The sequence below is a fragment of the Cetorhinus maximus genome, chromosome 16 (genome assembly GCF_964194155.1).
Source record: "Cetorhinus maximus chromosome 16, sCetMax3.hap1.1, whole genome shotgun sequence".
Classification (NCBI taxonomy): domain Eukaryota; kingdom Metazoa; phylum Chordata; class Chondrichthyes; order Lamniformes; family Cetorhinidae; genus Cetorhinus; species Cetorhinus maximus.
In genome coordinates, this window is record NC_135894.1 from 96,485,991 (window position 1) to 96,504,063 (window position 18,073).

The 18,073-nt window shown below is 47.4% G+C and overlaps 2 protein-coding genes across 2 annotated transcripts in view; one reads left to right on the plus strand and one right to left on the minus strand.

Moving 5' to 3' along the window:
• tmprss15 (transmembrane serine protease 15) overlaps nucleotides 1-1,984 on the plus strand; it is a 101,754-nt gene extending 99,770 nt beyond the window's left edge. The window contains exons 24-25 of the mRNA XM_078560480.1: nucleotides 613-752; nucleotides 1,817-1,984. Of these exons, the coding sequence (XP_078416606.1) occupies nucleotides 613-752; nucleotides 1,817-1,984 (308 nt within the window). The remainder of the gene's footprint in view (nucleotides 1-612; nucleotides 753-1,816) is intronic.
• Nucleotides 1,985-7,022: 5,038 nt separating this feature from the next.
• Nucleotides 7,023-18,073, minus strand: part of chodl (chondrolectin) — a 29,678-nt gene continuing 18,627 nt past the window's right edge. Inside the window, exons 5-7 of the mRNA XM_078560371.1 lie at nucleotides 12,704-12,799; nucleotides 10,656-10,758; nucleotides 7,023-7,896 (exon numbers count right to left, since the gene is read on the minus strand). Of these exons, the coding sequence (XP_078416497.1) occupies nucleotides 7,812-7,896; nucleotides 10,656-10,758; nucleotides 12,704-12,799 (284 nt within the window). The 3' untranslated portion in view covers nucleotides 7,023-7,811. The remainder of the gene's footprint in view (nucleotides 7,897-10,655; nucleotides 10,759-12,703; nucleotides 12,800-18,073) is intronic.

Below are 18,073 nucleotides of genomic sequence, written 5' to 3' on the forward strand. Positions count from 1 at the left end.
GCCTTCACATCTAGACCAGATTCAGATTCTGTCTTCTGATGCTATTCTTTCTGATCCATTTCCCTTGGTGGTGGGGGGGTTACTAGATAATGATCAGGAGCAGAAAGATGGTTTAATTTTGGTTAACTCTGTATTTGAGAGGTACTGAGGACATCTCAACTGCTGCCCTGTTTGCAGGGCTCCTTCCGGTGTGAGTGGGACCCGGGAGAGAAATCATGGCCCCTGCTGCTACTCCTGTTTCTGAGCCCCTTCCCCCACCCCCACCCCCAACCCCAACCCCGATTCCAGTAAAATCTGTGTTAAATACACTTTAGATAATAATGGAAAGAAAAACAGGGAAACTTATTTTTCCACATAAAACTTTATATTCAGAAAAATCTCTTGTTTCCCCCAGCACTCTGGTGCTTCATGTGATCAGACACACGCTGCCTTTCATTTTATTTTTTTTAAAAGGAGGTAAATAAACCTACCAGTCACTTTTAAAGGGGAGAGCTTCTCCACATTTGCTCCAGATGCTTCAAACACATTAAAAATAATATATATTTACATATATACTGCTGCTTTCCCTTCCTATCATTTGTATTTGATTTTCCTTTCACGTTTACCACCTAGGGCCACCAGCAAGTGTCCTGCAGGAGGCTGAGATCCCTCTTGTGTCCAATCGAAAATGTCAGGAGCAGTTGCCACAGTATAACATTACAGGAAACATGATGTGCACAGGTTATGAAGCAGGAGGTGTGGACACGTGCCAGGTAAGCCTTTTGTGTCAACACCACAAAGAGAAAATTGTTCCGAATTACCAGGTGTAACAATTACCAGTTCAATTGTGGATGTCCTGAAAGTATATCTGTTTTTGTGTTTTAATATTGGGTTTTCAACAAAATGGCCCCTGGTTCAAACCTGCTCTAATGCAAAACAATTTCTTCATCTACCCTAAATCAAATCCACATTTGCAAATCCCTCATGGTCACACCAAACCCTACATCCACAACCTCCTCCAACCCAACACACAAACCCTCACTTTCTAATTTTTTCGATCAGTGGCAACAGTATTGGCTCAAAGTCAAGAAGGGCGTGTGTTCATAGACTACGACATGTAATCTAGACTAGGACAACTGCACCAACAAAGATCGAACCCCTTGAATGAGATTTTAAACTGAGTCCTGTCTGCCTGCCCTTCAAGTAGACATTAAAGGGGTGGTGGCATAGTGGTATTGTCACTGGACTAATATCCCAGATATCAGGTAATGCTCTGGGGGCCTGGGTTCAAATCCCACCATAGTAGATGGTGAAATTCGAATTCAATAAAAATCTGGAATTAAAAGTCTGATGATGACTGTGAAGCCATTGCCAATTATCATAAAAACCCATCTAGTTCACTAATGCCCTAACCTGCATCTTTCAGTCTGATCTAGAAGTGGGATATCCTTACCTGGTCTGGCCTACATGTGACTCCAGAGCACAGCAATGCAGTTGACTCTTAAATGCCCTTGTTCAAGGACACAGTATCTCAGTAATTAGGAATGGGCAATAAATGCTGACCTAGCCAGTGATGCCCACATCCACTTGAAAAAAATGTTCCCTCCCTATAATCAAAGCTCTGTTGGCCACTACTCTGGCCAACATGCCTCCTTCTACCAAAATACCACTAGAAACTGGATCAGCACCATTTCAAAACTAACTCGCTAGGCTGGATTTTTTTTTAGCCCTGACAAGACTGGAACAGAAAATCCTGCCCACTTCCAGATCTGACTGAGAGATGCAGCAAGGCAAAATATCAATGTGAATTTTGACATTTTCTGTTGTTTGTATTTAGGGAGATTCTGGAGGCCCGCTCGTCTGTAAACAAGATAGTCTGTGGTTTCTGGCTGGCATCACCTCGTTCGGACATGGATGTGGGCTGCCTCACAATGCGGGGGTTTACGCACGAGTTACGGAATTTGTGGATTGGATACAAGAGATTCTTATTTATGGCTCTCATTGAATGTAGTGGCCGAGTTCTGGTTTACTTTAACTCCAAAGGTTTTAGTTTTCTCTGGTAGCGCATTGGCGAACGCATTCACATAAAATTCTCTTGTGTGCTATTTTTCTGCAGTTCTTGAAGCTGGTTATTTCACTATTATGAGTTAAAATAGTGCACAAGTAACATTCACACCACACAATGACAATGACAGCACCTTCCAAACACACAACCTCCACCAAGTAGAAGGACTAGGGCAATAGATACATGGGAACATCACCACCTTCAAGCTCCCTTCCAAGCCACGTGCCATCCTGATTCGGGAATATATCGCCATTCCTTCGCTGTCGTTGGATCAAATGGAATTCCCTCCCTAAGAGCACTGTGGGTGTACCTACACCATGTGGACTGTAGCAGTTCAAGGTGGCTCATCACCACCTTCTCAAGGATAATTAGAGATGGGCAATTAATACCGGCCTAGCCAGTGGCTCTCACATCCCGTGAATGAAAAAAAACCCAGGAATTTTACGAGTTTGCTACAATACACTACCAGTGGAAATCAAACCTGTCAGTCTTAGACCTGCAGTCGTTGGTTCAAAAGATTTGTTAAATGGAAACTATGCTGAAGTTTATTGTTGTTAAATATTGAATGTTATAATTAATGGGACTTTAAAGAATTGTGTTCATACAAATTGCTGCTTGATGGAAATTTTACTAAGGGAAAGATCTGTACAGTTCATGCAAGATGCCACTACTGCTCCCATGCCATAACCTCTTCCACACCCACAGTCCAGCTCAGACATTGCCTTGTTTGGTTCCATTCTTAGTCAAATCATAGCCAGAGCATCGCTGGCAATGGCTTCTCATTCAGTCCTCACACTGTTATTTCTGGAATCTTGCAGGGATCTACCCTTTGCCGCTCTCACCCTTTTCTTCATCTAGATACTGTCCTTTAGTGATATCACCCAAAGACCTGAGGTCACACTCTGCACGTGCAATGATAATGGCCATCTCCATCTGTCTACTGCCCCTCTCGATACTCCGCAGCCTCTGTATTATTAGGCTGCTTGTCTGACAGACGGGGCAGGATTTTTACCTCGTCCGGCGGGCGCGGTGGGCGGGCCCGGGAGCAGCCGTGAAACCAACCGCCACCCGTGATTGGGCCCCGACCGCGATTTCACGCTGGCTGGCCAATTAACAGCCAGCATCAATCACACGCTGAAATGCTCACCGCTGCCTGGGTGATGGGGGGTGGGGGTGGGGGTGCAGAGGAAGGTGAGCACGGAGGTCGGCGGGAGTGCACTCAGTGACAGCTCCCTGAAGGCGCTTGCCTCAGGGAGCTGAAGATTTCTAACCTTAAAAATAAAGATTTTTAAATTAAGGTAAACATATTCCCTCATGTGCCTCTGTCATATGAGCAGGGACAGGTTAAAAATGAGATTTAAGAATGTTTATTTTGTTTTTAATTAACATCGGAAACCTCACCCCGACCGTGGATAAGGTTTCCTCAAAAATCCTAAGGCCGCTTGGCATAAGGTTGGACGGGCAGGGAAAAATTCACTTTAATTAATTTATTAATGGGCTTAACAGCCCTCTGAATCGGCAGCCTCTTAATCGGCAATGTGCCTGCCAACCGTAATATCGTGTGAGTGCGCGTTGACATCGGGATGCTCGCCCTCAAGCCAAACTAAAAACCCAGCCCCTGGACCCCCAACAAGCCATTGCGAAGATCAAAGCCATTATCTTCAACCCCTGGCATCAAATCCATACCTTGGCCAATGATTCCAACCCCCTCACCAGCCTCTGTTTCAGGCTATTCGCAAACTTGACATCTTATTTCACCTTGAGCTTCTCACCAGTTATCCTCCGTAACATTGTTCACCTGTGGCCCAACCTCACTCTATCCGCCAGTGAAACCCTCATCCAGACTCAACTACTGCAATGCTGTTCTGGTCAGCCTTCCATCCTCCATAAACTTCACCTTATGCAAACCGCTGTTGCTTATAACTTGTCTGACAGCAAACCCAACTTGCCCATTCCTCATCTACACCGGTCCTCAGTCCAGCAAAGTTTCAAGTTTAAAATTCTCCTCCTTGTATTTAAATCCCTTGGTGGCCTCTTTTGAAAAATTTATTTGTTCGTGGGATGTGGGTGTCACTGGCAAGACCAGCATTTATTGCCCATCCCTATTTGCCCTTGAGAAGGTGGTGGTGAGCTGATCTTCTTGAACCACTACATTCCATGTGGTGTAGGTACACCCACAGTGCTGTTAGAGAGGGAGTTCCAGTATTTTAACCCAGCAACAGTGAAGGAACGGTGATATATTTTCAAGTAAGGATGGTGAGTGGCTTGGAGAGGATCTCGGTGGTGGTGGTGTTCCCATGTGTCTGCTGCCCTTGTCCTTCTAGGTGACAGAGGTCACAGGTTTGGAAGGTGCTGACAAAGGAGCCTTGGTGAATTCCTGCAGTGCATCTTGTAGATGGTACACACTGCTGCTACTGTGTGCCAGCGATGGAGGGGGTGAATGTTTAAGGTGGTGGATGGGCTGTCAATGAAGTGGGTAGCTTTGTCCTAGATGGTATTGAGCTTCGTGAGTGTTGCTGGAGCTGCAACTCGTCCAGACAAGTGGACAGTATTCATCACACTCCTTACTTGTGCCTTGTAGATGGTGGACAGTCTTTGGGGAGCCAGGAGGTGAGTTACTCGCTGCAGAATTCCCAGCATCTAACCTGCTCTTGTAGCCACAGTATTTATATGGCTAGTCCAGCTCAGGTTCTGGTCCATGGTAACCCCCAGAATGTTGATATGGAGGATTCAGTGATTCCCTGTAACCTTTTCCATCCGTACTTATTTACTTGATTGAAACATATAAGATCCTGAGAGGGTCTTGACAGGGTGGATGTGGAGAGGATATTTCCTCTTGTGATAAAAATCTAGAACTAGGGGTCACTGTTTAAAAATAAGGGGTCTCCCATTTAGAACAGAGATGAGATGAAATGTTTTCACTGGGAGGTTCATGAGTCTTTGGAACTTTCTTCCTGAAAAGAGTCTTTGAATAATTTTAAGGCAGAGGTGGATAGATTCTTGGTAAGCAAGGGGGTGATAGGTTATCGGGGGTAGGCGGGATGCAGATTTCAGGTTACTATAAGGTCAGCCATGATCTTATTAAATGCTGGAGCAGGCTTGAAGGGTTGAATGGCCTACTCCTGATCCTAGTTCATATCTTTGCATAGCTACCTCCCCTAAAATCTACATTCCTCTGTGGACTGTACTGCATTCTTCTATTCCTTGACCCCACCATTGGCAGTCACGCCTCCAACCACCTCAGCATGCTTCATCTCTAAACCTCACCGTCATTGTCCTCCTTAACAAAACAACTGTCGTGATCAGGCCTTTGTTAACACTTTTCCTTCAATTCTGTATCCATTTATTGTTAAATCTCCGTAAAACACTTTGAATCTTTTTTTTAAACATTAAAAGCACTATATTTAATTGCAAGCTGTTGCTATTCTAACTTGTACTCTTTAATGTGATACAAGGGAGTACTTGAAGGCTAACAGGCATTCCTGAACATGGGAACAGTTTGACTGACTGGGTGGGACTTCGAAGGTGGGACTTCCTCCCACTGAGGGATGGAAGCCTCACTCTCACCGACTTAAGTCTGCCCGAAGCACATTATAGCTGCGGGGCGGCCTCATTTAACATGGGTCAGCTGGCGTCAGACATTTCTTCCAGGGGGGATGAGTTTCCTCCCCACCCACTCCTGTAAAATTTAGATGGGGAGCAATGATACCAAGACTACAGTTACTCTCAGGATCCATGGATTAGGAAGGGTGGAGGGTGAGAGGTGGTGAGAAATCAGCTTAGTCCAGGTTGGCCTAAACCAAGGCCTATTTATTCTCACACTGGCCACAGGCTAAAAATATATAGTTTACCAAAACAAAGCACTGGTAAAATTGTCACTTGCATTTAGTGGGAGGCAATGGCGTGGCAGTATTGTTACTGAACTAGTAATCAAGTGATCTGGGCCCTCTGGACTCTGGGTTCAAATCCTACCATGGCAGATGGTGGAAAAAAAAAAAATCTGGAATTAAAAGATGACTATGAAACCATTGTTGTTAAAAACCCATCTGGTTCACTAATGTCCCTCAGGGAAGGAAATCTACTGTCCTTACTTGGTCTGGCCTACATGTGACTCCAGACCCACAGCAATGTAGCTGATTCTTAAACGCCCTCTGAACAAGGGCAATTAGGGATGGGCAATAAATGCTGGCAAGGATATCCCCTTACAGCAGGTCTTTTAAAGAAGAGACACATGGAGAAGTTTTCAAAGGGAATTCCAGAGCTTTGGACCACAGCAGCTGAAGGTGAAGGCATGGCCACAGACGGAGCAGCAAAAGAACCAGGGATGTGCAACAGTCCATAATTGAAGCACAGAGATCTTGGAGGATTGCAGAGATGGGGCAGCTTATCGAGATAGGCCACAGAGGGATCTGAAAACAAGGATGAGAATTTTAAATCAAGGTTGCCAGACTGGGAGCCAATTTCGGTCAGCTAGCACAGGGATGATGGGTGAGCGGGACTTGGTATGAGTTGGGATGCAGAGCTTTGGATGAGCATAAGTTCATGGAAGATGCAAGGTGGGAAGCTGTGGGATAATGGAGTTGGGAGGCAACTAAGACGATATGGATGAGGATTTCGGCAGCAGACAAGGTGAGGTGGGGCAGACCCAGGTGATGTTACAAAGGTAGAAGTAGGTCACCCTACCATTTAGGACATTGGCTCGTGGTTATCTGCAGTCGAACAGAAATAATTCTCAGGGCTAATATCCAAGTTGACTGTCCAGGCCCCACTATTTAACCAACCTGGCTGATTAATCACAACGCTAGTGCCAATGAATGCAGCAGACCTGTCTATGTCTGCTATTGAATTACCGAGTGACTGAAACAAGGGTGACATGGTTCCAAACTCCCACAGTCTGTCATGCCATTACTCAAACTCCAAATTGACCCTGCTTACCTCCCTCCGAGTAAAATGAAAACTGCAAACAGTTCACGTAATCACACAATCCATTTTAATTAAAAATATTTCACCTTTTTCCCCCTCTTCCCAGCACAAAGCGCACAATTTTTAACAAACAAGAAGCAATAAACATGCCAAAAACTGAAATACTCATCCTGGTCAATTGGAGGGGGAAAAAATTAGGCCCGGTTTTGCTTATCTTAATCTGTAGAGAAGGAGAATTGGACTTTCTCGTTCCACTTTCTGTTAGTCACGCTTATCGCTAGTGTCCGGGGGGGTCATTGACTGTGGCTTCTTCACCAGGAGTTTGGTGTTGAAGTAATGATAATGCTTCACTGCTTTAAAGCCATTCGCTGCTGCTAAACTGGAGCATGTTTACTGCCCCATTCCAAACCCCACCCCCACTCAAAAAAGTTTTCAAACCCCCTCAGCAGTCCATTTTCTGCCAAAACCTTCAGTCCAGAACTCAGGCCTGTCTCTTGTTTTATTCTGCCCCTTGCAATTTGTCCAAAAGCTGCGTGCTAGCAGTGCTCATTGGCCCCATTGTCACTCCCCACAGCGACCACATCTCTTCCATCTTTTTCTAAAGTCCATTCTTCACACGGCAATGAAAAGAAAAATTGAGAAGAAGAGGAAGGGGGTTTTGGTTTCCTGTTTCTTTTGATGGGCTGGTTGAAATGTTCCTCGCTCCTTTTCTCAAACCTCTCTTGCCATCGCACACATTCTCTCAGAGGTCTGTACTCAGCTTCTCGGGTGGTTGCGATTGGGTATATGTTGCTAAGGTCGCTGCTTCTCTCTTTTCCCCAGGTTAAGTCCGGCCTGCGGGTCACTAAACGTTAGCCAGGTCCTCCTTCTTTGGAGCTTGGGATATCCAGAGAGTCGATTCATTTGGGCTGCTCTTCGATCGGTCTTTACTGAGAGCAATAGAGGAAAACAAAGCATTTGTGCATAAGACGACCTCGCTTTAGCATGCCTATTTCCTACAGTGCAATCCAATAATAAGCAAGGGTCTAGTTAAGTTTAGCACAGAGTAGTAGAATGTTGGTGTCGCTGGCATTTAATGCCCTTCACTGAGTTGCTGGCTAGACCATTTCAGAGGGCAGTCTAGAGTTAACTACATTGCTGTAGGTCTGGACTTAAATATAGGCCAGACCAGTAAGAATGGCAGATTTCCCTCCCTAAAGGACATTACTGAACCAGATGTTTTTCTATGACCATTTGGCTGTTATATGGTCATCATTACCATTGCTGATTTATTTAATAACTTAACTTAATTTCCCCGGCTGTCGGAGGGGGACCATGTATCCCTGTATCATTAATCGAGGTCTCTACATTATTAGTCCAGAAAGATAACCACTGTGCTACCATTTGGCAGCACTGAGAAGCATCTAACAATGGGAAGTTCCTGCATGAGGGTTAAAATAGAACAAATCTCACGCATCTAGAAGAATATGGGCCCAAATGTCCCGTGACTTTTCACTCCACACTTTCACCTCCAAGACTTCGATTTGAATCCAGCCAAGAGCAACAGGACCATAAGACATAGGAGCAGAAATTAGGCCATTCGGCCCATCAAGTCTGCTCCGCCATTCAATCATGGCTGATAAGTTTCTCAACCCCATTCTCCTGCCTTCTCCCCGTAACCTTTGATCCCCTTACCAATCAAAGAACCTATCTATCTCGGTCTTAAATACACTCAATGACCTGGCCTCTACAGCCTTCTGTGGCAATGAATTCCATAGATTCACCACTCTCTGGCTAAAGATGTTTCTCCTCATCTCTGTTCTAAAAGGTCTTCCCTTTACTCTGAGGCTGTGCCCTTGGGTCCTAGTCCCTCCTACTAATGGAAACATCTTCCCCATGTCCACTCTATCCAGTCCTTTCAGTATTCTGTAAGTTTCAATCAGATTCCCCCTCATCCTTCTAAACTCCATCGATTTTAGACCCAGAATCCTCAAACGTTCCTCATATGTTAAGCCTTTCATTCCTGGGATCATTCTCGTGAACCTCCTCTGGACCCTCTCCAGGGCCAGCACATCCTTCCTGAGATACGGGGCCCAAAATTGCTCACAATATTCTAAATGTGGTCTGACCAGAGCCTTGTAAAGCCTCAGCAACACATCCCTGCTTTTATATTCTAGTCCTCTCGAAATAAATGCCAACATTGCATTTGCTTCCTAACTACCTACTCAACCTGCAAGTTAACCTTAAGAGAATCCTGGACTAGGACTCCCAAGTACCTTTGCACTCCAGATTTCTGAATTCTCTCCCCATTTAGAAAATAGTCTATGCCTTTATTCTTCCTACCAAAGTGCATGACCTCACACTTCCCCACGTTGTATTCCATCTGCCACTTCTTTGCCCATTCTCCTAACCTGTCCAAATCCTTCTGCAGCCTCCCCGCCTCCTCAATAATACCTGTCCCTCCACCTATCTTTGTATCATCTGCAAACTTAGCCAGGATGCCCCCAGTTCCTTCATCTAGATCATTAATGTATAAAGTGAAAAGTTGTGGTCCCAACACTGTGACCCCTGCGGAACTCCACTAGTCACCGGCCGCCAGCCTGAGAAGGACCCCCTTATCCCCACTGTCTGCCTCCTGCCAGACAGCCAATCTACTATCCATGCTAGTACAGGAAAAAATCTAATGCCTCAAGCAGCTGCAAAGCTTTTAAGTGCAAAGATTCTGAATGCTCTCAATTTAAATCAATAGCCCACAGCGTAAATCTACCATGTTATTTGTCACAGGGTGGACACAAAATTGCTCACATCGCCAAAAAAGGATTACGAGCAGACTGTGGTGTTAAAGATCACATTGGTGCAATAGCAAGGGCTCTTCTGAAGTTGGGGCAGTCACAATGGGGCAGGGCAGAGGTAACCATGCTCTGTCCCCAGCTGTTTTAGACCTGACTTGTGAGTGCCTGATACTCTTAGCTACCTCTAACCAACAGTTCTCCAGCTTATACATTTTCCTGCGGCTAAGTTCAGCTGTGTGTGATAATGTAATGTAAAACGGGTGAGAATGAATTGGCAGCCTGTCTTACAGCTCTCCTGATCGTTATTTCCACTGAAGTTGAAAGAGATGTAAAATCTAGCCTGAAACTCCTATTGTAGTCCTGAAGCACTGTCTTTCGGGTGAGATTTTAAAGTGATATCTCTCAGGCACATATCAGAGATTCAATGGCTTCTCCTTCAAAGAGGAGCAGGGGAATTCTCCCTGGTGTCCTGGCCAATAGCTGTCCCATTATCAAAGTAGGTTATTTGGACATTGCAGTTTGTGGCAGCTTGCTGCTGTTTCTACATTACAAAAGTGGCTACAAAAGTACATCATAATGTATTGACCCCTTTAATCATGTTTTAATTCGAGTTTTGCAAGTTTCCTTTAAGATTTTGTTTTTCTTTTTGCAGTATCCCTTTAAGGTGCTGCCTTTTAACGTGTCCCCTGATTTGTTAATTTGGTGGAATTGTTTGCTGAAAAGAGCATACAGCATTTTGGGACAACCCGAGGTCATGAAAGGCGCTAGGGAAATGCAAGTCTTTACTTCAAATGAAAACATTCACAACGGAATGAAATCTGACTCCCTTGGGGGGTTCATGAAGCACCACCCCATTCCTCCACCCACAGCGGAATCGGCGCAGCATCAGTGGCTATAGACTTAAATAATTCACTTACCTTCTGCTCAGCATCTGGATACAGCAGGTTACCAGGGCAACCACCAGCAACAACAGCAGTGGAATTGTGGGAATGATGACGTACACCACGTTGGGCATTATCCCTGGGAAACAAGAATATTGGTTCAGGAAATTCCTCCAGGCCACGGAATCTGGAAGCTGACGGAGCAAGCCAAGTTCCTCCCTGGTCCCCCCCCCGCCGACAACCTCTCCTGCTAATCGCTGATGAGCTAAAGTTCTGCCGGCAGCCCTCGCTCCAGGTTCTACCTTGTATGTGGTAAGGCTGGACAGAATCTACCAGGAGCCTGTTCAACTGAGGTACCCTATGGACCAGGCCATGGGTTCTGGGGTGTAAAAGGAGACACTCTCCAGTGCGAGAACACAGGTTTGATATGGCCCGGGCCAAAATGAGAAGCTTGTCCAAATTCTGTATCAGCATGCTAAAAAAGGCTAAAAAAATCTTTTCAAAATAACCTGCCAATGCTGCCAGCTGCTTTCTTACAGATAAACCAAGATTAGGGGTGGGCAGTAAATGCTGACCCAGTCCGTGACACCCACATCCCATGAATGAATAAATAAAACATAATAATTGGGCGGTGACAAAGAACAGACTTTCGAGGCCATGGTATGTCTGGTCAAGCGGTCTGCTATCGTAAATAAAAGGATTAAAACAACAAACAGCTACCCTTCGAAGTTATGTTTAGACTTTCAGCCAACCACGTCTGGCTGAGGGGTGTTTATTGGAGTGCAGAAATTAATTAGTGGAGGTTTTACCGGAACATGCTGTGTTCCAAAAGTTTGATAAGGAATGAAAACAGTTGGATTGGGTAACCATTAGGGACAGCTTTGAAATTAAGTAACCAATAACATGCCGATCTGAACCACCCCGGAAAGCTGTTTCAACAGCCAGAGACAGGATACTTCAAGTGAGGAATAAACTGGTCATGGGAGGCGGTGCAGGATGAGGTAAAAAGACTGTGTAAAGCCTGATTGATTAAGGCTCCAGAAACTCATGGAAGATGGGTAATGTCAGGGTGGGTTTTCACTCCATGCTTTAAAGAACTCAATGCCCCATTGGACATTTAGAGAAACTCTTATAGGACGATAAGCCCTGTTAATGTGAACAATTCAGGTCCACCCCTGACAAAGGGTATAAAAGATGCTGCAATGCGGCAGTCGGAAGGTGATGACTTGGCGGTCATCTCATCAAGGAAGGATTACGGTCAACGCTGAACTGTGTGTGTGTATGTACGTGTGCCTATGTGGTTATGTGTGTGTGAATGTGTGTGTATGTGCGTATGTCTGTCTATCTCTGTGAGTGTCTGTGAATCTGTATGTGGACAGCTTTGAAATTTTTTGTGTCAATGCGTGTATGTATGTTGCATGTGCGTGTGTGTATATGTATGTGTGTATGTGTGCACGTGTGTATACATGTCTGTGTGTTTGTAGGTGTGTTCATGTGTGTGTGTGTGTGTATATATGTGTGGAGATGTGTGTGGAGATGTGTCTTTGTGTGCGTATACATATGTCTGTATGTTTGTAGATGTGTGTCTATGTGTGTCTGTGTGTCTGTCTGTGTGTGTGTGTGTGGAGGGGTGTGTGTTCCGTTCCCATGTGATCAGTTCAGCACCCATTGTAGTCCTTCCTTGGTGAGATAATGCTGTCTAGCACCTCCTTGCCCATAGAACAAAGAAGCTTCAAATATCTGCAAATAAACTGGGGCTATGGTTCCAGCACATTACCCTACACAACAATAGGGACAAGGATTCATTTCCATGATTACCCATTGGGGACAGATTCTGACTTTGTGCAAATCAGTGGCCCATTTCATACCTCTACTGGTTTCATTTTAGGATTTGGGTAAGCTGTCCGTGGAAGTACAACCCACACTAACAATCGGCCCAAATGATTAAAATCTGACCCAATTTCATGCCAGCCTCAGGCCTTCCATTGAGGTGGAATAAAGGCCCAGACAAATGTTTACCCCATTAGTGTCTAAACTCGCAAAAGAAGATTTCTAATCACCCAATTACTGATGGTAGAAGTTACCTGATGATTCTGTCACGACCATGTGGTGTTGGTCATCGGCGGAATTACTGGGTGGGTGGACCATGACTTCCGGCCCCGTGGACACATTTTCTGAAACTGGTGAAGATTAGAATTATTCTAGCTTCCTTTTCACACAACGGTTTCCAGGACAAACTCTCAATAAAAAGGAACAGTCTCTAAAATCAATTCCCAAGGCGACACAACGGAACTGAGTGGAAACTCAATGACAAATGGAACAAGAGCCCGACTCTACACCAGCATCCCGCACCCATTCTTTCTTCTAATTCATTCTCAGGAGGTAGGAATCCCCTGGCAAGGTTGGCATTCATTGCCCATCCCTAGTTGCCCTGAGAAAGGGCGGGGTGGGGCTGATTTCTTCTTGACACAGCTTAAGAGTGGTTTGCTCAGCCACGTCGTAGGGCATTGAGGAGTGAACCACACTGGCGTGGAATAGTGTTGCCAACCCTCCAGCATTGCCCTCGAGTCTACAGGAATTAAAGATTAATCTCCAGGACATTGTTGTGAGCCATTCAATGGGTGGAAAAAAACAGAAGGGTGTTAAACAGAAAACAAAATGTACACCTTTCGTTTTCTGTTTGAACACATTCATTAGTTTTGAAAAAGTATTGATCAGAAAAAAAAAGTTTTTGACACGGTCAAGAATCATCCAATTGAGTGACCTACACTCTGCCTGCCTTCAGTTGGTGAGAGGAGGGCATTAAACCACAAGGGTGGACATTCTAGGTGAGGCAGAGATGCTTGGGGGGGGGCACAAGGTCACGTGATGAACCCTCCAGGAATACATCCAGTCAGAGCTGGCAATTCTAGTGTGGGGCCTGAGTTCACATGTAGGTCAGACCCGATAAGGATAGAAGCTTTTTTTTTCTCTCAAGGACATGAACCGGCGATCTTTTACAACAATTTAACAGATCCATCATCATGTTTACCAATAACAGCTTTCTCCTTTTGAGCTTAATTCAAATTCTCAAACTGTTATAATGGGATTTGAACTCCGGCTTCAATTAGTCCAGTAACGTAACCGCTAAACTACCGCACCATTTCATAGGTCCTGCCATTTTATTGTGAGCAGATATTTCACCTGTACCTCCCCCTCATCCACCAACTCCACCTCATCAAGGGGGTGTACCTGGTTGAGCTACCCTAGAAATTTTGCCCATTATAAAGACTGAATGAATCTCTTGCCAGCATGGAGCTTGTAAATTGGGCCTTAGAAGGAGGCTCAGAACCTCTGTCAACGTAGGTCAATGACCTTGGAGAGAATTGACTACTCTTCATGTATCTGCAAATGGCTCACTTCACAACAGGGAAGATTTTTCTTTGCAGCAAATCCCTTGGCCTGGAAATTAGGCCTCAGGATGACCGATGGCGGGGGGTGGGGCTGGAGAAATGGCTTTTGACCACTGTGCCTATTCAGGATGGTTCAGAGGGCAGATGCCTCCTTGCAGGTGTCAGTGCTTTGACCAGGCACAGCACCCTATCCTGGTAACTGGGGATTAATCCGGTGGGTTTGTGGAGTAGGATTTTCCCCAACGGAAGTTCGGATTCAATGGTTCCTCTGCTCCTGGGACAGCAAACAAATGTCTAAAGAACACTAGGCCAACTGTCCCTCCTCTACCGGGCCAGGTGTAGGATTATTTAGGCCTTAATGTAGTACAGAAAAGAAAGTTGCTCAACCTTCTAAACTTTCATCCATATAAACACAGATTATTAATTTCCACTCTGTGGGGTGGTTTTTATGCCGGGGGAGGGAGCGGATTACCTGCCCACACCCTTCCCCCACCCACACCCTTCCCCTGCCCTCACCCTTCCCCCGCCCGCACCCTTCCCCCGCCCGCACCCTTCCCCCGCCCGCACCCTTCCCCCGCCCGCACCCGACCGAAAAGTCCATCGGCACCGTGCTGGCCACAAACCCGGCTGCCCAGCAGCAATAATACGCTGGTGTCAACTTTAACTGGAACAGAATGGGGCTTCTGCCTCCGTGAGAGGAAGCCCCACTCTAGAGAGCTGCTGGCCAATCTGATTGCACCAGGATTGAGTAATGGCCACTGCTGGGACTACAGGCAAAGGTGAAGAAGTGATCGATCCAGGACTTCAGCCACGTCAGTGGTTTTGGTCGGGCCTGCCCGGCAGACCCCAGTGAGCAGGGTGGGGTGGGGGGGGGGGAGGAGTCAGGTTTTAGAGGTTGGGATGGTGGGGGAGACAGGGATAAAGGAGGGGGATATCTGATCTTGGAGGGTGTGCTCCCGACAGGCACAAGGGATCACCCAAAGGAGGTAACCGAACCCCTCCTTTGTGCTTGACAGCAGCCCACGCAGTGAAAGCTGCCAGGCTGCTCTCCTTGCCTTCGCTGTCGCCAGTACAATTGTAACAGAGGCAGAATAAGGCCTTAAAGTGGCCATTAATTGGCCACTTAAGGGCCTCGATAGACCCCAGGGTGGGTGGGTTGCCTGGTGCTTTGCCCTCGCACCGGAAGGTGGGAGATAGGTTGGGTGTGAAGGTGACAGGCTAGCCACCCACTTTATTTTACGAGCTCCCCTCTGCCTTCAAACACACTGGCGGGGAACCGTAAAATTCACCCCCATGGGTGGAATTTCCCGTGCCCGCTGGCGTCGGGTGTGTTCGACAGCGGGCAATATGGCGAGAAGGCCAAAAATCACGTTCATGACGCTGTGAAACCAGTTTGTCATTGTCCACTCAGCCCATCGATGGCGGGCTGCATTTCCGGCCATCGGACATGGGGAACCTCATTGTAATACATCAGCAGGTCATTATAAGGCCAGCCTGCCGGAATCATTCCCCCCTCCACTGGATCGTCAGCCCATGTCAGCACGATTGCAAAGCGACGTGTTTCACAACTGCATATATAAGGCGTGCACTTGGTGGGCTGCACCTTGAGGGGAACGCAGAGGTGAGTGTGCAGTAATGTAGCACAGCATTCGTTAGGGTCGCCTGTTGGACTTCAAAGTTGAGGCGAATTGGGGTGGGGGCAAGGGCTGCCTGCAGTTGAGGCACTTTGGGGGGGGTGGGGGGGGGGGGGGTGGGGGGGGGGGCAAGAGGGGGCAAGAGTTGCCCTGCAGTTGAAGGTAGTGCACAAGCACATGCGGGGTGCGGGGGAAGGGAAGCTGCCACGCATCAGGGAAACTTTGTATAGAAAGTGACCATTCCTCTGCAGCTGAGACAGTTCAGCCACGTTGACATGTGTGGAGTCGGGCTTCTAGTTTATCTGCCCACTCAAGCAATGCAGAGGCATGAAAGTGCCAACAAGTGCACCAGAGCTTTTTACCCCTCGGACACAGGCTGCAAACTAATGAGTGTTTTAGTGGACTGCAGAACAGTTGGACGACTGGGCATGTTGTACAATCTCCTTGCTAATGCTGGCCATGGAGCAGTCACTGGTGGAGGTGCTCACAGCCCCTTGCAATGTCATCATCCCGGTTTGGACCAGTCTCCCCATGGTTCAAGCTCACAGTGCATCCTTGCCAGTGTGGGTTAGGAGAATGCCTGCACCAGAGCTGGGAGCACAGCGTGCAGCCCAGTGGGCAAAGCTGCTGCCAATCGGTCAGGTAGAGTGGGGCAGAGGTGGGTGGGGTGGACTTAACCAAGAGAGGTTCTTAGAAGACCCAAGCTAACCCACCCGTCTCTTGCGGGAGTACAACATCGGGAGCATGGAGCCTGTATGCATTGTGGCTTACAGAGAGTGAAGCCGAAGGAGAAGAGAGCGACTGAGGCTCCTGGCTGGGCAGAGGCAGGAGCAGCACCCTCTGGAAGAACGGGTGGCTGGGGCTCCCACACACGCCCCGAAGAATCACTGTGAGCTGTCGCTGGTTGGTGCCTAGCTAGACCCAGGGTCTATAGACGCTGTCTTTCATTCCTGCAGATGACCGAGAACCAGTGTTGCCAAAGACGGTGCATGTCCAGGGAACTGGTCGGTCACATCTGCCAGCTGCTGCAGGATTTGACCCCACGGGGACCAGGAGGGCATCCACTGCCAGTGTCCATGAAAGTGACTATGACGCTCAATTTCTATGCCAATGGCTCCTTTCAGGACTCCACAGCTGACCTCTGTGGGATCTCACAAGCCTTCCACCCGCAAATGCATCCATGAGGTCACGGATGCCATCTTCACGAGGGCACACAACTTTGTGCATTTCACCTGGGACCAGGAGAGCCAGGATGCAAGGGCCATTGGATCCACCCAGATCTCGTGTTTCCCACAGGTGCAGGGTGCAATCGACTGCACTCATGTGACACTCAGATCTCCGTCAGAACAAGGGGGCAACTATGTGAACCACAAGGATTCCATTTACTGAATGTGGAGCTGGTGTGCGACCACCACAAATGCATCCTGCAGGTCTGCGCACGGTTTCCAGGGAGTGTCCACAACTCCTACATTCTCAGTCAGTCACAGATCCCTGAGATCTTCCAGGGTCCACAGAGGTTGCAGGTTTGGCTCCTTAGGGACAAGGGCTACCCACAGAGGACGTGCGGCGGCCTCAGACTGCAGCAGAGTGAAGGTATAACTAGGCTCATGCTGCAGCTCACAACTTGGTGGAGCAAACCATCAGGATGTTGGAGATAAGGTTCCGGTGCCTGGACCAGTCTGGTGGGGCCCTGCAATATAGTCCACAGAGGGTGTCACGCATCATCGTTGCCTGCTGTGCCCTTTACAACCTGGCGCTGCAACAGGGAGAGGAGCTGGCTGAGGAGGAGATGGAGGAGCTGGAGGTCTCCTCCAATGAGGACGCCGATGAGAATGAGGGTGAGGAGGTCCTTGAAGACGACGATGACAGGGATGAGGCCCTCGCACTGGCCAGATGAGGCAGGCGCGCTCGGGAGGCCCTCATAGCTGCCAGATTTGTGGAGGATGACGACGACATGCAGTGAGGAGACACTATAGATCCTCACATTGCATCTCTGAACGTTTGACTCCAGTCTGACTTAAGGCAGTGCACATACCCCCTGTGGTGCTCCTGTCATGGAGACACAGCAGAGGCCCTAATAGTCGCTCGATCACAGGAGGATGACAACAACATGCAGTGAGGACGCTCCATAGATCTTCACATAGCCTCTGAGAATCTGACTCCTGACTGGCTGAGGATAGCTCGCTTGTGCTCTGTGATCAGAGTCAAATCATAGAGATGCAGCCATGAAACTTTAAAAGCACCTCATCCTTTGTCTGCCTTCAGCACCTGAGCCCTTCAGGAGCACAGCATCACCGATCGCAGGTGCTGAAGAGATGGGGGCCAGCCTTACCTTAAAGGTGCTGAGAGCACACAGGGGGAATGACGGAACTCGGTGGCGCCTGCCAATGACATTCTGGCAGCAATGACAAGCGCCATGGAGATGCAG